At 41.7% G+C, this 22,301-nt stretch overlaps 1 protein-coding gene across 7 annotated transcripts in view; it reads left to right on the forward strand.

The window, feature by feature from the left end:
- The window catches only part of ano1a (anoctamin 1, calcium activated chloride channel a), a 103,865-nt gene that overhangs the window by 40,575 nt on the left and 40,989 nt on the right, over positions 1-22,301 (forward strand). For 4 of the 7 annotated variants that reach the window (XM_039795087.1, XM_039795081.1, XM_039795080.1 and 1 more), the window contains 6 exons: positions 937-1,088; positions 6,643-6,697; positions 8,723-8,774; positions 10,220-10,267; positions 11,722-11,777; positions 12,509-12,550. In XM_039795087.1, coding sequence (XP_039651021.1) covers positions 937-1,088; positions 6,643-6,697; positions 8,723-8,774; positions 10,220-10,267; positions 11,722-11,777; positions 12,509-12,550 — 405 coding nt within the window. The remainder of the gene's footprint in view (positions 1-936; positions 1,089-6,642; positions 6,698-8,722; positions 8,775-10,219; positions 10,268-11,721; positions 11,778-12,508; positions 12,551-22,301) is intronic. The other 3 variants (XM_039795085.1, XM_039795086.1, XM_039795082.1) reach the window with 2 other exon arrangements.

A 22,301-nucleotide genomic window follows, 5' to 3' on the forward strand; every position in this document is an offset into this window, starting at 1 on the left:
CTTATAGTTAATTTTCAAAATCAGAGGTATTGGATATTGGCACAAAAAACAAGCGTGACTACATTATGATTCAACCTCAGAAGTCAGGATTTAGACATTGTACGCTGTCCTTTTAAGGACTAGATTGACAAGACATTAAATGGTTTTAATGCCATTTTCAGGTAGATTTAACGCAAGCCTACTGGTTCCAAGTAAAGTGCTTTTAAGGTTAGTGAAGGTGTCCCAGAAGGGTCTAGCTTGGGTCCTCTTTTGGTTACTGTATACATAAACCTACTGTATATATTCTCTTAATGCTTTCGATGCTTTTCAAATAACTCAAACAAAAGCTTTTTTTTAAATGCTGACAAAGCAGACTCCACTGTTCAGAGCCTTGCCTACTGCCCACGTCCAAACCCTTCAGGGCTCTCAGCCTTATAGATCTAGAAAAACTGACAAATTACCCTTGCTCTTGGATCACATCTAAATACAGTAGTTATGTCAGATCACAGGACATTTTCACTTCAGCTCTTGAAAAAGACATGCTGATGTCAACGAGACCACCTTTTTAAATATAGGATGCTGAGGAACAACATGCAGTAGCTCAGTCTGTAGGGAGTTGGGCTGGGAACTGGAGTGTAGCCGTTTCATGTCCCCAAAGTACGTTGGTGGACTGTTAGCTGGAGAGGTGCCAGTTCACCTCCTGCAAAGGTGCTCCTGAGCAAGGCACCGAACCCCGAACTGCTCAGGGCGGCTGTCCATCGACAGCTGCAGCCCCCTCACTCTGACATCTCTCAATTAGTGCATGTATAGGTACTGAGCATCTGTGTGTATTTCAGGCATTGTGTGTAATGTGTGTTCTAGCAACATGAAAAACATTGTAATTTCCCTTGCGGGATTAATAAAGTATACATTATTATTAATTTCCAGATACATGTATTTCTTTTGCCTCCTCTTCAGAGTTACGAAGTGAAACAAGGCAGTAATCTGGTGGAGAAGATCCGGCTGTTCATTCACAAAGTCACAGCTCCTCTCCACCCAGAAGTAGACCCCAACCGGCCACAAAGCGTCAAATTCCTCTCTCACCCTTTCTCCAGAGAGAAGCAGCATCTGTGAGTAACGTCTCTGCTGACTTTCTGCTTTCAGTTGTGAAGACTGGCCAGTCAAACTCTAACTTGTGTAGCTTTCTACACTTTTGCTTTGCTGTGTAATGCACACATAACGTCAGCCAAAGAGATTTTACACATCTGAATCTGTAGACAGAATGTTTACATGGGCATTTATAATTTGATCCTAACCCAATTAAGGCACTTATTTTATCTTAATTGGACTGTAGTCATCAGAGTGGGCATCATCTGGGTATCTATCCAGCTTTGCCATATTTTGATACACTTTACATTTGTAAAAATTTGTATTTTAATGTTACCTGAAAAACTTTTCCTGACCGGCAAACTGATTTTTATTCAATTTGTATTCAAATGGACTGTATTAGTCCACAGGTTACTGAAATAAACAGTAAACATTTAATAAGTAGCTAATGTGAAGCTATGCTAATGCTAATTCTATGATAATTGGGTTTATCATCTGTTTCATGTTGGATGCTGTGACCTATGTACCCAGTAAAAATGCTGCTACGTTTAATAATATGGACTATACTTAAAGCTGCAGTAATCAATATTCGTGTGTCATTAATGGTTCAAATGACATAAGTTAAGGTAAAGGGTTGGATGTAGTGATGAACCAATAGAGAATTATCACTTAACTCTGCAGCTCCCCTCGGCTCGATAAACCCACTGTACACTACCTGCCCAGCAACAATAGCACACAGACACAGTTAGAGACTAGCTGGTTAACAAAGTCTATATGAAACAAAGGAACGAATAGTCCAATATTCCTATTGAACAGCAAAATCCGAGTACAGTAGGTCACAACTGCCCTGTGTTTATAGCTTGTTCCGCTGCCCCCGGGCTAAAACATCTCTTCAATCGCGGCATCTCACTTCTCTTAAATTGCGTCCCTGGCTCCTCCTCTTGCCTCCCTTCCTTGCGTCTTAGTCGGTCCCACTGAGGAAGAATGGGAGAGATGCGAGGAAATCATGGGAGGAAAGAGGAAACGAGGAAATGTGTTTTAGAGGGATGAGACGTCCTTTCCTCTGAATCGATACGTGAATTCGTCAGTTGAATGGGCGGAGTTAGCAACTGCTGTCAGCTGCACGGCTACCGGGAAGGCTGCTCTCTGGATCATTGCTCAAAGATCCCTCCTTTGATGCTCGCTCCTCGTCCTCGGGGCAGGAATAACAGCTTTGAGACGGCCTTCATGAAGGAGGGCCAGAACAACCTCCAGTTCAGCAGAGGAGTGAGGAGCTATTAAATAAGAGATGGGAGATGTGAACTTCTTTGTCACCCTGAACGTCCTGCCGTCTTAAAGTGTTACTTGATACTCTATATGCAGTAAAGGAACCAATAGTTCAATATTCCTATTGAACAGCCAATTCCTATTACAGTAGGTCAAAACAGCTCGGTGTATATAGCTCGTTCTGCTGTAGCTAAAAACATCTGTTCAATGTTATTCAGGTGGTAAAATAGAGAAATAGGCTGAATCTCCCTGATATCTCCTCGGTCCTCGGCTGAACCTGAAGTTGTTCTGGCCCACTTCGTTAAGGCCTTCTCAAAGCCCTTATTCCTGCTCAGAGGAGGGAGGATGGAGGAGGGATCTCTGAGGAGCTATGAGTGAGGATACACAAGAGCAGCCTTTTCGTAAGCTGTGCAGCTTAAAGGGTTGCTAACGAATTCATGCGACGCTTCAGAGAAAAGGGCATCTCGTCCCTCTAAAACACATTTCCTTGTTTCCTCTCTCTTCCCATGATTTCCTCTGCTCTCCCATGCTTCATCGGTGGGACAGACTAAGACACGAGGAAGGGAGGCAAGTGGAGGAACCGGGGCTGCAATTTAGGGGAAGTGCGATGCAGCGATAGTGGCTCTCCATGGATGTTACCACTCTGGTAAAAAATCATAGGCCAGTGTTGTTGCACTGTGTGTGCTCAGAGTCAGAGATTTTAAGGGAAAAGGCCAAAATCATTTCAGTGGTGGAGTTAAAGATCAGTGAACAGTGAAAACACTGCCAAGGTGCCATGTTGCAACTGACTTAAAATTCAGCACATTTAAGTAGGAAAATCCCCCCCAAAACTGCCATCCTAATCTCCCAGTACAGTGAGATAATCCTGAAGCAAGAGATCATGGTGAGACATATGTCCAGCTAATAGATGCAAGTTATATCTGTGATTGTGAGACTCTTTTGCAAAAAAACAAGTTAGATAACCGGCAAATTTGCAGTTTTACCCACACAGACAGCACGGAGAGGTAACCACAGAGGTGTAGAATGGACTAAAACATCACGGCAGGAAGGCTGAAGCGTGACGCTCTCCTGCAGCATTCTGATGAAGCTCCCATCTCTCAGCTTTTTCTCCCCGGAGGAAACGCACACGGCTAGCAGGAATCATAAAAGTCATTTACATTTTCTCAACACTGTGTTGGAGGATTACGAAAATGGCTAAACGAAGCATTTAGACTCAGTAAAAGGATTGACTATACAGACAGACATCGTGACTTCTCAGACTCACCCGGTTCTGTCCCAACAAGTAAAACAACTTTCAAAGGCAGTGATCCGAGCGGAAGAATGTCTTAGCATTACCATCAGCCTGCTGGGATGTATGGAGGAGAGAGTGGGCAGTGCGCAGCTATATTTACAGCTCTGACTAACAGCTAGCAGGAGATCTCCCTCCACATCTTTTCCATCACCTAATCTTCATCAGTTTTGAAAGCACTCCAGGCCAGCTCCCTGAGATAAAGCCTAGATATAGATTACAGTCTATCTAAAGTCAATCTGGCTCCATCAGACATGGTGTTTAATGCCTCTACATCTAGGCTAGTCTTCAGCTCAATCATGTCATTTTCTGAGGGAATACTCGAGTCACTCCAGGACTAAATAGAGGATTATTTAAACTTCAGATTAAAGCTGTCTGTCAGTGGAGGCACAGGGACCATCTGGACTGTTTCAATGAAGGCCAACAAGCACCACCAGCAACACATGTATGACTGACAGAAGCTGCCCACTCAGTCCTTTGGATGAAATGCTTTCAGTGCACACACTTCCAAGTGCTTTCCTTCTAAGAATTGCATTCATATGTACTGAGTCTGACTGGCGTTTTTAACTCCTGCACATAAATAGGTAACTTTATGTCAGATTACTGTAACAGCAGGAAGTGATTGTTGTCATTAAGTCAGTTAGGGGTTGTGGCTAGAAGGGATACAGCTACGGCGTTTAGGCGAGAAAAAGTGAGTATCGTGTGGTGACGACGGTTAAGTTTAGGCACCAAAACGACTAGTTAAGGGTAACTACAGTTTTTTTCAACCTGGACCCTATTTTCCTATGTTTTTGTGTCTAAATGACTGATGGGAATAACAATCTTTGACAGTGGTCCAGTATTAAGCAAGATCGCTGCAGTCGGCAGCTACAATGTAGGCAACAGGGCAATTGTTCAGCTTGTATTTACCCTAACAAAAGTGCTGTTTTGCCACTGACAGGCAAAATACCGCCGTATGTCAATTCTTTTGGCCGGATGTCCGTCACCTTCCTCTTTCTTTGTGTTGGCATTCTAATTTCCGGTGGATTTATGAGGAGTATAATGGTTAACTGCTCCTCAGATCTCTGCAGGGTAAATCCAGACAGCTAGCTAGACTATCTGTCCAATCTGAGTTTTCTTTTGCACGACTAAAGCAACTTTTGAACGTACACACGTTCCACCAAAACAAGTTCCTTCCTGGGGCTATTTTGCAGTGGCACCGTGGCTCTGTCCGGCGCATAGCAACGCCCATGACGATTGTGATTGGTTTAAAGAAATGTCGATAAACCAGAGCACGTTTTTCTCCCATCCCGGGAATGCTGTGTGGACTAGCCAGACCCTCCTCCGCAGCGCTGTGGAGGAAGGTCTGGCAATGCAAGACTACCCTCCCAGTGACACTGTGCTACTCTACGTGCAAAATATACGCATCACTACAGAAATACTCTATTTAAGTGTCTACAATTAGCTCCAGCGGCAGAAACGCGGCGCACTTGCGCTGGTGGATCCAGGTCGGCTTGCACCAGCAGCCTCTGAACACAAACAAAATATGGAATCTGTCTCTGCTTAATTTTTGTTAACTTGCCCCACTAAAAATAAGGTTTTCCCTCACTGGGCCTCGAACTTTAAATCAAGTTTTAAATAAAAATAAAGCATACTGTACGTCCTGAATGGCAGTAAAAGTCACCAATGATGCTAATTGCTGCTGCGTATTAACTGCTTCTAAACTGACTGGTTGAGCCAGCAAGGATTAGTAAAGCTTTATCATGCCTTCTCCCTTTCATGTTTTTGTTGTGCATATTATAGCCTCCACCCTGTACTAAAACATAATGACACAAGCTCCCATTTCATTGTACTTGTGCCTGAACATACTTCATTGACTTTATTGTTATTGTACTTTTGATCCTGTCTGTGGCGGTCCTTTTACATCGAATCTTTAATCTCCGTTCATTGTGTGCTAGATAGACAGCATCTTACCGCTCAAGTCTCACGCATTGGGCATGAGACACACGCATTTCAACCCGTTCAGATGCTCACACGCCACACCTTGTATTTCTCACGCAGAGAAATTACCAGGATAACTCCCACCAAGTTGCGCCGCTATTTTTTTAAACAGTGGAACAGGTAGAGGAATCAAGTGAGTTCCCCATAGAGTTCAGAAGTCCCTGCCACGCACCAGCTGAGTGAGTGCGGATTTCAAGTTGCGGCTTTCGTCGCTGTTTGTGACTTTGCCTGAGATTGAGTGACAAGTGTACTCGCACTGTTGTTTATCTGGTTGCCATGACTTCGCGAGTGATGACGTCCTGTCACTGTTCCAGTTGAGGGGAGAGAGAGAGGATGACAGTTCGCTTGAGTTCAGTAGAGCACACGGCTCTGTAGAGTCGTGTAATTATGACTTTATATACTACATGTAGGCCTACATAGCGGAAACCCTGTTGTGCATCTGCCCTATTTCTGATACTGTGGCGGCAGAAATCAACATAGAGGAAACACTGGGTAGCTTTTGCGCTTATTATTATTATTATTATTGTTATTATTATTATAGCTACATGTTGATGTTGTCGGCTGCAGGGCTACTCTGACAGTTTTATATTTTTATAAAGATACCCATTTTATAATAGGCCTACCCATAATACTGTGGAATATTTTTAGTTTTTTCTTTCCTTTTATTTTTACCGCACAACCTCCCGGCCCCCATTTTGAAAACCTTTGGCCTAGGCTGTTTCATTATATTTTATCCAGACAATGCATAGTATTGATTATTGCACACACACACACACACACACACACACACACACACACACACACACACACACACACACACACACACACACACACACACACACACACACACACACACACACAAAGAAATGCTGAATTAAATAAACATTTTTTTATTTGTATATGCAATTTATGTGTCATTTATCAGATCAGACCCCCGTGTTTTCCCCAATATCTACTCTAAGGTCAAGTATGTTCTCTATCAGTCTGCGCTCTTTCTCTGGATCTGCAACTAAAACTGGACCTGTTGTGTTCTTTGTTACCAGATTCGACCTGTCTGACAGGGACAAGTTCTTTGACAGCAAGACCAGGAGCTCAATAGTAAGTATTGGTTTCAATAGATGACCTGTTTGAAGGTGGCTCCTTCAGGAAGCTACATAAGAAGTTTAATTCAGCCCAGTGGCAGCATCTGTGTGATATGTAGGATTTATGGTTGTAGTCCCCTCCTTAAAGGGTAACTTCGGGTTTTTCCAACCTGGACCCTAGTTCCCAATGTTTTGTGTCTAAAGCCTCTTTCCGACCAAGTAGTTACAGGAACATAGTTATAGGAACAGTCCACTTCTAAACAGTTCTACTAACTAACAGAGGAACTTAATAATCCCCAAATTGGTCCAGTCGGAACAGGAGAAAAAAAGGGTTCTATGAACGTTATGTTCTAGGAACTGCAAAAATCCCTCCGGCCGGAAAGCGGCTTTGAAGGAGAATTCTCCTGGGAACAACAATCTTTGAAATAGGTCCAATATTAAGCGAGACCTTTGCAATCGGCAGCTGCGAAACGAGCTACAATGTAATGTTAATGAGCAATTGTGCACCTTCAATTTACATCCATTAAGATTGCTGTTTTACCACGGACAGGCTCAGATTATTATTGATTAAGTGTCTGACAACCTCATGGAAAGGATCCCTTCAGAGGTAGACCATTTTGTTAAAGAGTAAGATCCTATGAAAAACAACCCCGATATTGCCATCGCCAGACCCACCAGACTCCTTTTAAATAAACCGTAATTTTATCAAAGTAAAACACACTTTTATTTTTTTCAACTCACATTAAAAGTCGACAGAAACCGTCAAAAGCCGTCTTGGTCCTGTTCCCACAATCACCACTCTGGTTTGGTTGAAATAAACCCTTAATTCACCTATTTACATGTGGAAATATTTTGCTCTACACACGCTAAAAGTACTGTTTATTTACATGGAATCTGGTGGGTTTGGCGATGGTGATTTTTGTTTCGGGTCAAACAAAAAGGATATCCGTCTTTAACAAAAAGGTCTATCTCTGTAGGGATCCTTTCCATAATGTTGTCAGACACTTAGAATAATAATCTGAGCGTGTCAGTGGCAAAAACAGCACTTTTAGTGGACGGAAACTGATGATGCGCATTTGCCCAATAGTACAACATTGGCGCTCGGTTTGCCTGCCGGCTACAGCGTTCTCGCTCAATACTGGACCAATTACAAAGATTTTTTTTTTGTGATTTACACATGGGGAAATGGGGGTCCAGATTACAGAAATACCGTCATTACCCTTAAAGTATAGACAAATGTGCTTTTCTACATACTTTGTAGATCTACTGTCACAACAAAGACCTGACACCCTGTTTGTGGGTTCCTCCAATAAGACCCCTATTGATATACTCACACCTCACATTACTTAACTAATGAATGGGTAGTGAGATTGACTTCTCATTATTGGATGGAGCTCCTCAATCCGTGCAGTTCTTGGCTCCCAACGGAGCCTCAGCCCTTATCAATAAAACTCTGTTTTACTCTGAGCTCATCCCCAGCCTCTCTGAGGACACACAGGCTGTACAAAACTAATTCTCCCTCTAACAATTTCACCTTTACTACTACACAAGTAAATATTTAGCTCATTCTCCTCATAGGGGTGTAAATCACAAGTTTTATCACAATACGATGTATTGATTCTTTGGGCAACAATACGATATTTGCTGACATCTTAGAGTCTGTCACGATACGATTTTGATTTCATTCAATACAGGAGCCTCCAAATGATATGAGACACTATCATAAGCCCATTTAACACAGTCACATTTATAGAAACTCAAAAAAGCAACTAAAATATAGTTTGACAATGTTATTACTGAGCTCTTCCAGACACTTAAATAATATTTTTAATAAAAAGAATAATATGGGGCATCTTACAGATGATCTGTATCAATATTTTCACTTTGCATCGATAATATTGGATCGTGGATAATTGAATCGTTATATCGATTTATCGCTACACCCCTACCCTACCTTCTCATCTGCATTCTCATGATTCTAAAATTTAACCTGTTTAGTTAAATGTGAGTTTTTTTATTTAACGTGTTGTTGTATCCTTAGGTGTATGAGGTACTAAAGAGGACTAGATGCACCAGAGCCACATACTCCATGGGTAAGACCTCTGCCTGTTCCTCAAATACGACAGATAAATCAATATGCAATTATTATCCTCAGAGTATAGTATAATTATCACCGGAGAAGATTGCAGGGTGTGCCGTCATGGTCTTTGAGCAACATATCCCCAAATCTCCAACTAATCGATGGATTTGCTTGAAATGGATTGAATCTTGATTTTGGTGACCATCTGAGCCATCCTCTGTCCTGGTCCCGGCCGTGACCCGGGGGTTTCCCTTGTGTTTCTCGGTCAGTGTGTTTACATGCAAAGCGGTTGCCCATTCTCCCTGTATATGAGTGGGGAAGAATGGGAAGAATGACAGGAGTAAGTCTACCTCTGGTACAGTAGTTGGCGCTCTGCAATTGACAGCTGGTCAGAATAAGGCTTTATCTTCCAGTTGACCTTTGACAAAATCATACCAACTAAGAAATGTGTCCTAGCATCCGTCCTGAAATGGGTCTTCTTGATAGTCCTTGCCATGGCAAAGTCCTCAGTGGGTTTAAAGGTTTAAAGCTTGTGTTGTTGTTGTTTTTAGTTCCGTTGCTTACAACTGCTATCTTATATTTCCGGGTCAAAACCCATTGCAGCTGTGCTGGGTACCGATTTCAATACTTTTTAGGCACCGACCGAATTGCCTCGAGTATCGAATATGCCTCGTCTTTCAATACCAAATTTCACAACATAAGGAGTAAATCTCTTCAGCTTCAGTAAGCCAGTAAGCATGCAGCATGCTTCTACCAAGATCTAATAATGTCTGTGATTGGCTGTCTGTAGAGGCAGGCATGAAAAACAATACGTTACACAGAGATGAGGCTCACGTAGCAGGAGCTGAAAAATAAATAAAAACATCTGTGCCGTAATGTGTCATTTTGTCATTTATTTTTTGTTAAAATGGATTTTATAAAATTAGTATCGAAAGAAGTATTGTTCAGAAACTGGTGTTGAAGTCACAGTATTGGTATTGGTAAGGGAAATGTTCGAAAGATACCCATCCCTAGGAATGAGAACTATGTCCTTTTTTTTTAAGGTCATTGGTGTGAGGTGTTTGAGAAACCGGAGTATTGCCTTAACCTGAATATAATCGGGTTTCATAATGCATATAAACGCACTGTATGTTTTCACCTCCCCTGTGTTGTCCTGTCTGTCTGTCTTTGTCTCTTCTCTGTCTGTCTCTCTCTCTGTGTATATGTCTGTGTCTATGTCTCTGTCTCTGTCTGTCTCTCTGTGTCTATGTCTGTCTTTGTCTGTGTCTGTCTCTGTCTCTGTCTGTCTTTCTGTGTATATGTCTGTCTTTGTCTGTGTCTGTCTCTGTCTCTGTCTGTCTTTCTGTGTATATGTCTGTGTCTCTGTCTGTCTCTCTGTGTCTATGTCCGTGGCGCTCCGCGCTCCTGTTTGCTGCTCATCGTCCACACCTGCCTTCCATCAACTGCAACCCTCTCCAGCATATCGGCCATTCGGCAACTCATCGACTGATGGTTCAGTCAACCGTGGTAGTTACACTTCAGGCCGCTCCTTGTTCTGAGCATTTGGTGCTTTTTCGCGAGTGTTTCTTATGCATAAACGAAGCCTGTTCTGCTGTGCTGCAGGATCACTCTCCTCTGCCTGCCTATTTTCGCCTGTACCCTTCAGCCAGCGCAGCAAACCACTTGAATCCCCGCTCACCCATCTGCCTTGCTCCAGCATCTTCAGCCATTAACCCTTACAACCAACGCTCTGCTTCTGCTAGCAGCCTCGTCCCTCATCCAGCCTCCAGTCCCCCTTTTTCATGAATGTACTCCTGAGTCGGAGTCTGCGTTTGAGTCTCTCTGTGAAGGCATATCATCCTCAGCTAAAATTTTAAATCCCTGTCTCCTTCTGTCCTCCAAGTTCAACTTTAACTCCCAAGTTGCTTCCAAGGTATTCTACAGTACTGCATCCTAGTGCTTCGGATGTGTTAAATGCAGAAGGGAAATTTCACCATGTTCTACTATGTCTGTTATGAATACTGTGTATTTGATGCTGTAGTGTCTCTAGCAACCCATCTCCATGTGGTCTCTTCCTATATATAATGTGTGTAATGTGATGTCCTGTGATATGTCCATCCCAGGATGTCTGTCAGGTTTTATCTAATCATCTGATGAACACTGGTAAAATGTCATTTCTTCAACATTTCCTGGCCGCATCACTGTGGTAATGATGATGTTAAAGCACACCTTCTAGTGTAATATTTCAGTTATACATACAACAGTTACCAACAAAAAAAAAGAAGACCTAATACAACTGTATTCATATTGTGGGACAGATTTGCTTAATGGTTGAGTGGCTTTTGGTGTTTCGTGGTTTAACTGGCTCTGCTATTGACTCTGTCCTGCCAGTGGGGCAAGTGAAGATGTTCTACATGTAATTCTTCTTCAGTGTAATTCTAAGTATTTGTGTGTGTGTGTGTGTGTGTGTGTGTGTGTGTGTGTGTGTGTGTGTGTGTGTGTGTGTGTGTGGGCTTGTTTAACTATATTCGTGGGGTCCAAAAACCAGGAGTCCAGTATACTTGTGGAGTCGCAACAGCTTTTGTGGGGCAAAAATGCTGGACCCCACAAGTTTAAAGGGCTGTTTGAGGGTTAAGACTTGTTTGTAGGATTAGGGATAGAATTAGGTTATGGTTAGGTGAGGGTAAGGGTTAAGGTTAGGCATTTAGTTGTGATGGTTAAGGTTAGGGTAAGGGGCTAGGGAATGCATTATGTCAATGGCCGGGTCCCCACAAAGATAGCGCCACAAACGTGTGTGTGTGTGTGTGTGTGTGTGTGTGTGTGTGTGTGTGTGTGTGTGTGTGTGTGTGTGTGTGTGTGTGTGTGTGTGTGTGTGTGTGTGTGTGTGTGTGTGTGTGTGTGTGTGTGTGTGTGTGTGTGTGTGTGTGTGTGTGTGTGAGAGAGACAGCGATTATAATCCTGTTGAATATGCTTTCCTACAGGGATCACCAGTCTGCTAGCCAATGGTGTCTATACGTCTGCTTATCCTCTGCATGACGTGAGTATCACCATCACACTGCATGGCCGCCTCTCCCTTACTGGCCTGAGAACAGTTGATACATTTTATATACTGAGAGAATTATTCCAATTCAGAGCTTCTGATACGAAAATGTCCAAACCATCTGCTGCTTATAGCCTAGAATTGATGTGAACTGATCCTATTTGTGACTAGAATTTCTCTCAGGTTTCTCTCAGGTCTCATATTTCTGTGTTGACTTAAAGGCATTTTTCCATAGCTTATATCAGGCTTTTCGCTGGCTCTTAAGTAGTCTAAAAAAAGTATAACATTTCAAAATCAGAATTTTAGGCCTTAAAAAGTCCTAAATTAGCTGAAGTATTGTGTTCTAGGTCTTAAATCATTTTAAACCATTCTTAATTTTCCTACTTCCATGTAACACTACCTCTAATGCTCATTGTAATGCTTTAGAATTATTATTTTTTGATTCCGTGGTGTTGTAGTTTTCTTTCGCTAGTCCAAATATATAATTTGCTGTATTTCGACTACAAATGAGACCAACCTGCAACTTATATTGCAGCCAATCAGCTTTCGTGTTATTGCCGCGAGTCTCTTTCGGCTTGTACCACAGACATAAAACTGATTTTATTCTTCAGCTATGGGGAAGTAGAAGTTTAGCGATACTTAGGGCTTGGTTAAAGCCAATTGCTAACAATGTATTTAAAGCCTGCTGCTCCTGCTATATGCATGATAAAGTGCATTTGTTGTTACAGGGAGACATCGAGGGGGCGAATGCAGAACCTAACGACAGGAAGGTAGGTAGAGCGGGTCCACCAGTCAATAAATGTAATCAAATGTCACCAAACCTACACTTTCAGTCAATTCCCAGATACTCTAAATGTCTCAGTTTAAATGCGTTTTGCACGTCTTGTTCTCTTCTTCATCTTAAAGTATAACTCTCGCCAAAATACAACCTAGGGTCTTTTTGTGAATGTACCCGAACTTTCATTTAAAAGCATAATTAGGACGGAAACGCCACTTTTAAGATTGACCGTATTTTCGTTTTCGGTCAAATGGCCTTTTGAATGGGAGTGCTAGGGGCACTACTATGATCGCATCAAAATCACTATTTTTAAAACACTGAGAAGGCTTGACACAACATGAAACTTTGCTCAAAGTAGTAGAGTTACGCTTAAAATGCAACACAGCATTATCTATAGAAGTGACTCAAACATGCCACTCAATTAGTTATACCATAAGGGATTTAAAAAAACAAACCAAGAGTAACGAAGGATGACAGACTGCCATGCTAACATGACAGCATGTGTGCATTTCTGAGCCTTTACCTCCTACTGTACAAAAAAATGAACCAGGCATTTGGAAAGAAAATAAAAGCTCATGCTGAGTCTGGAGTCATCTCCTCCCCTGCTAACACTCTCCATAATTATACTGTAGGCTGTGTGTCACTAAGGCAACAGCCTAATAATCCCTCCTCTGTTCTCAGGCATCAGAAAAGCTTTAGCTCTGTGCTTTCAAGTGCCTTCACAACAACATACTTTGAGATATATATATATATATATATATATATATATAATTATAATCCCACGTATACATGTTTAAGAAATAGGATTTCCTCGACTGTAGGGATGACAATGTTTAGTCTCAGGCCCCATTTCCATCTGGGATTAACATCCATCCTGAGTGATCCAATCACAAGTGGACAGCTCTACAAGTACAGCTGGGAATGCACCCAGGATGCATTGAGAGACGATCACTCAGACCACATTCAGAGGTGGTCCACATTCTTATAACGACGTGTACGTAAATGTGTCCTGGTCCACTTTCAGGAACGCCTACTCAACTTTGAGCAGAACTACGTTCTCATTCAAAATAGGGCTGGGCAATATATCAATATTATATCGATAGATATGTGAGGCTAGATATCGTCTTAGATTTTGGATATTGTAATATCGTAATGTGACGCAAGTGTTGTCTGGTTTTAAAGGCTGCATTACAGTAAAGTAATGTAATTTTCTTACCAGACTGTTCTAGCTGTTCAGTTATTTCCCTTTACCCACTTAGTCAATATATCCACATTACTGATGATTATTTATCACAAATCTCATTGGGTGAATTTTTTGTGAAAGCACCAATTGTCAACCCTGCAATATCGCCGCAATATCGACATCGAGGTATTTGGTCAAAAAATATCATGATATTTGATTTTCTCCATATTATATATTCAAAGTATTTTTCCTGTCACAGAAACCACTGGGACTGAATCGTGTGTTTTAGATGTTATCATCATACTGTCGGGGATGTGCCCCGCGGTTGCGCCGGCCCCTGGTTATACAATAAGCTTATATTTGGTTCCATAAAATGTACCTGAATTCACAAATATGATATTATAAGATATTGCTAGACATTCCTGCTCTTATGTTGCAACATCTGCTGTTGCTATTTAGAAGCCGGCGAGCCGGAGTGGGCAATGCAGCGGCTGGAAAACGGTTTCATTTCCTGTAGATTCTTGACAGTAAAATTGTTCGCTTTTATTCTGTTATTTAAAGCTTTCGTATGTAGCCTTTTGATGTTAATGAACGTCCGTTACATTCAAGCCATTGCCAAATGAGTTAATACAAAGCTAATTAAGACTATGAGCTCCACACAACTCTCTCTCTCTTTCTGTATTTCTCAGTATGGCTATGTTCATGTTATGTTGTCCGGCGACTATCACGTGCAGAAACTCGAGTGACGATAATGACCTCTTCTGAAGAGTCCATCATGTTTTAATCCTCCATGTCCTCCTGGGCTACTAGCTGCGCGATCATGGGAGGCTGTATCATGTGGACGCGCCAACAGTGTTGTTGTCATTACTTAGAATTCGTCATGGGGGAGACAGAAACTACGCACTATAGCTTTAAAAGCTTTTACTATAAGGAAATGTTGGGTCTTTATCAGCAGTAGTGTAACATGACTCCTACGGATAAGCAGACATGAAACTATAAAATATAAGCAGATATGATATATAAACTAAACTTGAAACCACAGAGATTCAGTCAGAAGCTACAAACGTACAGAAAGCTGAACACACTGAGACTTAAAAACCTCTTTCTCTCCTGCACAGGTCCCGGCGGCCGTCAGTAGACATCCTTATTGTTAGGTTCATAAAATATACGCGTTGAAAACATACTGTAACGCCGTTTGTCAGAGAAAGATTTTGTCCTTTGACACACTGTAGGCAGCACTTTTTTAGTCATCGCACGTTTGTAATGTACGATTTGAGAGAACAGACAATGATGTATGTGTTTATTTGCATATAGAGCGGGGAAGTGAGATCAGATCAGAAGTGGCCCCTCACGATACATGTGGAGACGCATTCTGCTGCCCGGTGTGAACACACATGGGTAGCTTTCCACTTGTGATCGGATTCCTGAGATCGGATATTAAAATGAGAACAGGACCTAAGTGTCGAAGCCCAATCTGATCTGCCATGTGAACGCTCCTGTGATAAAAGCCTTCAATTGCAGCCTCGCTGCTCTGCCTGTGAACGGAGTGTGATTGTGTGTGAAAAACCATTTCACAGTGATTTATGTGCTCGTTGCCTACTACTGTAGAAGGAACGGAGCACAGACTCAGTCAGCTGTTAGATAATCATTGTAAAGACCATAGCATACAGCAATGATTTGCATATAAATCACACACACACACACACACACACACACACACACACACACACACACACACACACACACACACACACATAAACAGACATCAAGGTTGTTTTATTTATCATTCATCACAGTCTTAAATTTACCACATAACTTAAATTATACATGACTAGAATTAACACCGCAATATATTCTAATTGGCTCAAATGCCTAGTCTGTTACAAAACACCCCAAACTCAACTAAATTGGTTACACTTTAACTTTTCTACATGAGACTGACATGACACTGTCATGAACGTGTCATAAAACATTATAAACAAGTCATAAACGTTTATGACATAACTCTTTTTAAGTAAGTGTCATTCGATTTTGTCATGACACGTTATGGTTAGAGTTAGGGTTAGGGTCAGGGTTCATGTGTCAGAACTGTCATGACAGTGTCATGTGAGTGTCATGTATTCATGACAGTGTCATGTCACTCTTATGTAGAAAACTTAAAGTAAAGTGTTACCACTAAATTTGCTACGGGTGGTTATGAGATAAGTTTCACCTGCCTGTGTTACTGTTACATACCCATGGTGGCATTTCGCTGTAACTTAAAAAATAATTTCAATGATACACATTCTAGAGCAAGTTCTCCAACCCTAAACGACCTAAAGGGTTGTCAGTGCCTTCCAAAACAACCTATATGACTGCCCAAAAATCCACCTTTATGGTTAAGTTTGGGCATCAAAACCTTGGTTAAGGACAAAGATCTTGATTAAAGTAAATCGGCTGTTCTCAGGAACCATTTGTGGATAGATTTACGAAAAGTAATGCACTGGACTTTGTATGTGTTCCACGTATGGGTGCATGATATATCAACTCAATATCGTTATCGCGATATCACGATGCACAATATTATATTGAAAGTGTCGCGATAAGTATTCAATATTTTGTTTTATTTTGTGGAGCGCTGCGTCCCGTCCGTTGGCTGTGTGGCTCTGTTGTGTTTTGATTTAGAGCCCGCTTGAAACGCTGTAATGATCATCTTTCATTGGCCAGTTACCGCGCCACTTGCACACGTTAGTGCACGTCAGCGCATGGGTCCACTACATGACAAACCCTATGGCGCGTACCACGTGACGTGTGTGCATATTTCAACAGAGTGTGAGTGAAGAAATGGATATAGACGAAATAAACGGAACGAATCAGAGAAGGGAAAGAAAAGAAAGGACCTAAAAAGAGAGTGAGGGGAGTGAGTGGAGCAAAAGAAAGAACACAAAAGTAAGAAAATGAGTGTTGCTCAGGGAGAAGACAAAATAACAGAGATTGAAGAGGAAACTTTAATGGACAAAAGTAATCCCATCCTGCATCTATTTCTCACCGGTAGCAATCCCGCAACTTTATAAACAGTATTTATGTGAGGCAGAGTTTGGAGTCGGAAATATTGAATATTTTTCATCCACGACCGACCTGTGGTCCAGCCGCACTACGGAGCCGTACATAAGTCTCAGTGTGCACTATATTGTTGTGAATCTATTTTGATGCGTTTTCCAACTTTTTTAATTTTGCATATGTTTAAAAATATCAAAATTAATATCGATATCGCAATATCACATTTTGTCAATATCGTACAACCCTAATTCCACGTATTCATTACTGCACGAACCACATTGACTGCATAATCCAGGAAAGAGATGCTCTGAGTTGATAAAAAGGGTCACCTTGAGTTATAACTGCGCACTTCAAACAAAAAGCTTTACGAGTGCAGCCAGCAGCGAGAGCTTTATGACAGCAGCCCTCCAGTTGGAGGAGCTGGGTACCGTACAGTCAGTTACCTGAGAGGTAGATCTGCACACAGCAAGGACTGCAATAAAGAACAGTGCTCTTCCTAAGTGAAGATGCAAATACAGCATTGAACCTAGCATTACAACTAAAAGTAATTTTTTGAAATACAGTTCACAAAACATTTTACCATTTCTATCATAAGAAACAATGACCAATTTGATCAAAATGTGTACATTGCTAGATTGATCGAAACGTATACAAATAAAATTTGTTTGTAATTTGCTTTTTAAAAATATACACATTACAATACACAGCCCTGGCTGGTTTAATGAAAAAAAAACAAAGGAGTGCACGAGCCACAAAACACTGCTCCAGCCAATCAGCAACAGGCGGTGACTGTTTGCGCAGTATCACTTACTGCACCTTTTAATGTCATTACTGCTTTTAAAAAGGTCTAGACCTGTGGAAATAGAACAGCATATATTTTGTGCATGCACAGTGATACATAATACCATAAATCATTAAATAAAAGCCAGTGGTGGAATCGTATCTGATGACCAGCATAAACTAGTGAAGGCTAGTCGCTAATAAAGGGGGGTCGATTGGCTCACATAGTTAATTCAGCATAATGTGTGTTTCCACAGAACCTTTTGCATCTTTCCAACAACAGAGTCATGTCATACTTACCACTCTGATGCTTTGAGTTTCTCTTGAGCGTCTGCTTCTTACAGTGCAGACGCTCTACTGCTTGCTCCTGCTTCTGCTTGCATATTTCTGCTGATAATCTTGCTTTTCCTCTGAGAGAAACTATGAGCAGCGGCTCTTGGATACTTATAAATCACTGGACTATACATTTTTTGTAGACATAGTAGGCTACTGTCATTTTTGAACATTTTTCTGGCGTGGCCGCGGGCCTACCAATAGCTTAAGCCTGTCCTAAAGTGACTGTAGCTAAAGCGAATTAGCAGCAAGATGCCACCCTTCTCCATAGAGGACTACTACAAACTCCTTCAGAAGATTGCAGTTCTGGAAACCAAAATTTACCGGTTAGAAGTAAACGTGGAAGTGAACAGATCATGTGGAAATGACACCACTTTACCAGTGACCCAAAACAATGGACAAAAGCTTGCTAACACACGGCTAACTAGCACCAGCAAGACCACAAAGAAACAAGAGGGCTGTGGAACGGATAATAAATCAACAAGTGGCAGTCCTCCCTGGAACTCTTTTGGTGCAAAGCCTAAGAGTAAATCATTTTCCTGGGAAATGGGAGGACGACTAACGGGCAGAGCACAGCGCCCTGAGATTTGTGATATGACCGGCTGGCCTGCATTACCACCCAGGCAGAGCCTCTCTTCAACCCTGTACTTAGCAGGACACAGTCGTGGACAGCTGCAAAAGGGAAAATCAGCAACAAAATGCCTCCCCAACAACTGAGTGTGCAGGTGAAGAACAGATTTGCTCCTCTGCTGTAGGACCCTGGACATGACCTGGATTACGTCTCATCGTCACACAGCAGGGTAAGGACTGAGAGCAATTCCAAAAGTAAAAGCTACAGGGAAAGCTAACAACTGGGCCCCAAACTCTGATTGTGGGTGACTCTGCTGTGAAAGATATAAAAAGCAGTAAAAACACCAAAATACTCTGTTTTCCCAAAGACATGGTGTCTGACTTGGCCCAAAGAATCCAGGATATCATAGCAGCACACCCAACTGTGAAGAACATTATACTGCATATAGGGTCAAATGATGTGTGTAAAGCAAGAGTCTGAAGTGCTGAATCGTGACTTTATGAATCTGCTGAACGCAGTCAGCTCCCTAAATGCAAAGGTGTTTATCAGTGGCCCTATACCGCCAGTCAGAGGAGGAGCTGAGAGATTCGGCAGACTGTTGGCACTGAACAGATGGCTTTCAACTGCATGTACCAACAACCATTCTCTGCAGTTCATTGACAATTTTAACATTTTCTGCAGACATCTTTTTAAAGCAGACGGACTATTCCTTAACAAGTCAGGAGTAAAGCTGTTCACCTCTAGCCTACTTTACTTTCTGCCGCCACACATCTGCTCCCTTGGCCAAGGACACGGACAAGATGAACCAAAACAAGAGGAAGACACAACAAAGTGCGGCAGTGAGCCACCACAGCCCCCACCTGAGCAAAGATTTAACCATGGGAGACCAAAGAGCCGGAGATGAGAAATCTCAACACCCCTTCTCACCCGCCCAACACTCCTCAAACCCCTTGGACAACCACGACAGCTTTGAGGACCTCTTTAAGGATACGTCGCTCTCCCCTCTTTTCCCCCATCCCCATGTTGGAGTCTGACTGATCAGATGAAGCAGCTGGTGAATGCTGGAACCAAGTATGCCCCCTTCCTTCTCCCATCGTAAAACGCCAGGCACCTCTGCCCCCTCAAGGACGGCAGCTAACTCCTTCTCCCCAAACTGATAAGGATGCTTGTGTGCAAAATGCAGCAAGCGTTAACTGATATGGGCCGGGTCCAGGCTGCATGCCTAGTAGCACTCATGACTCTTTCCAAGACAAGCCTGGGCCCTGCGTATTAGGTTCTTCCACAATTTATGTTGTGATAGGTAATTAAAAAAGAATGGCGAATAAGCACGTAACTGCAAACTTTGCAAATTTAACATCCATTCCTCGTCAGCCACAGTCTGTCCCAAAAATGAAAAGCCCCCACTAACACTAGCCCTACTAAACGTTAGGTCTTTGGCGGGTAAATCATTTTTAATCAATGATTTTATTATCAAGCACAATCTTGATTTTATGTTTTTAACTGAAACCTGGTTGGACCATAATAACAGTGCTGCTGTTCTCATTGAGTCAGCCCCTAACTTTAGTTTTATGAGTGAGAATAGAGTGAATAAGAAAGGAGGTGGGTGCGCCATTTTGTTTAATGACTCATTCCAATGCGCAATTATCTTACGGAAATTTTGCTTCTTTTGAATATGTGGCTCTTCAGCTAAGATCCTCCCCTCAAGCTCTACTTCTAAATATCTACAGGCCACCTAAATACTGTGCATCCTTCTTTGACGACTTTACTGAACTGCTGTCTATAATTTGTATTAACTTTGACCGTGTAATTATTGCTGGTGATTTTAACATTCATGTTGACAACCCCCAGGACAGAGGGACCAAAGAACTGTGTTGTGTTTTTGAGAGCTATGGACTGACTCAGCATGTGACACAGCCCACGCACAATAAGGGGCACACTCTGGACTTGATTATCACAAAGGGTCTGAACATTCCCAAGGTTGTGGTGACTGATGTTGTTGCTCTCTGATCATTCCTGTGTTTTCTTTAACGGCACTATCTCTGTGCAAAAAGTGTTCAAACAAAAGTAATAAGGAAAAGCGGTATATCACTGAAAACACCAGTGAAAAATTCATTCAGCTTTTCTCCTCTACACCCGCCCTTACTGGGGCCTCAGTCACTGAGCTTGTAGAGAATTTCAACTGTAAAATTACGAATGTTATTGATGCTATTGCTCCCACTAAGATCAAAGCTGTCTCTGGTAAGAAAAGATCTCCATGGAGAAATTTTATAGTTGTGAGAACAGAAAAAGAGAGTGTCGAAAAGCTGACACACGAGTTGGCGAAAATCTAATCTCCAGGTCCATTATAACACTTATAAAGAGAGACTTCGCATTTATAATCTGGAACTAAGAAATGCAAAGGCGGTCCTTCTTCTCTGACATTATTGCCAGAAACAATAATAATTCGCGTGCTTTGTTTGCTACTGTTGATAGATTAACTAACCCTCCAGTACCAGTAGCGCCGAAACTGTTGTCTACCAAGGCTTGCAATGACTTTGCCTCCTTCTTCACAGACAAAATTCAGAAAATTAGACAAACAGTAAGTGCTTCCATATCAAGTACAGGATATGTGTTGTCACAGTGTGCATGCAAAACAAATTCCAACATGACACAATTTCATACAATCAACCTTAAAAACCTGGAGGACATTATACAACATCTGAAAACCTCCTCCTGTTGCCTTGATATTCTACTAACGGGTGTTTTCAAAAATGTTTTGAATTGTTTGGCTTCAGATCTTCTACAGATTGTAAAACACATCTCTGCTCTCAGGTATCTTCCCACAGGCCCTGAAAACTGCAGTCATCAAGCCACTCCTAAAAAAGAACAATCTAGACACGACACTAATGAGCAACTATAGGCCAATATCAAACCTTCCATTTTTAAGTAAAATCATAGAAAAAGTGGTTTGTCAACAACTCAACCTTTTCTTATCGTTAAACAACAGTTTTGATGCCTTCCAGTCAGGTTTTCGACCACACCACAGCACTGAGACGGCTCTTGTTAAAGTCTTTAATGACATCCACTTAAACACAGATAGTGGCAAAATTTCAGTCTTAGTATTACTTGATCTCAGTGCTGCATTTGATACGGTAGACCATGACATATTGCTTGACCGATTGGAAAACTGGGTTGGTCTTTCTGGCTCAGTACTAAAGTGGTTTGAATCCTATTTAAAGAATAGGGACTACTTTGTGTCTATAGGTAATTATACATCTGAGCATACAAATATGACGTGCGGAGTTCCCCAAGGCTCAGTTCTGGGGCCTCTTCTGTTCAACATCTACATGCTTCCACCGGCTCAGATTATGGAAAACAACAAAATAAGTTACCATAGTTATGCGGATGACACCCAAATTTACATAACCTTATCACCAGGGAACTATAGCCCAATACAACAATTAAATATGTGCATTGAACAGATTAATGACTGGATGTGCCAGAACTCTCTTAAATTAAATGAAGAAAAAACGGAGGTGGTTGTTTTTGGAGCAAAAGAGGAACGATTGAAAGTCAGCGCTCAGCTTCAAACGACAATGTTAAAAACAACAGACAAAGCCAGAAATCTTGGTGTAGTCATGGACTCAGACCTGAATTTTAAAAGCCACATTAACATAATTAAAAAATCTGCCTATTATCACCTTAAAAATATATCAAGGGTTAAAGGACTTATGTCTCAGCAGGATCTGGAAAAACTTGTCCATGCTTTTATCTTCAGTAGACTTGACTACTGTAACGGAGTCTTTACAGGTCTTCCCAAAAACTCAATCAGACAGCTGCAGCTGATTCAGAACGCTG

This window comes from Perca fluviatilis, chromosome 3, assembly GCF_010015445.1.
Source record: "Perca fluviatilis chromosome 3, GENO_Pfluv_1.0, whole genome shotgun sequence".
Classification (NCBI taxonomy): Eukaryota; Metazoa; Chordata; class Actinopteri; order Perciformes; family Percidae; genus Perca; species Perca fluviatilis.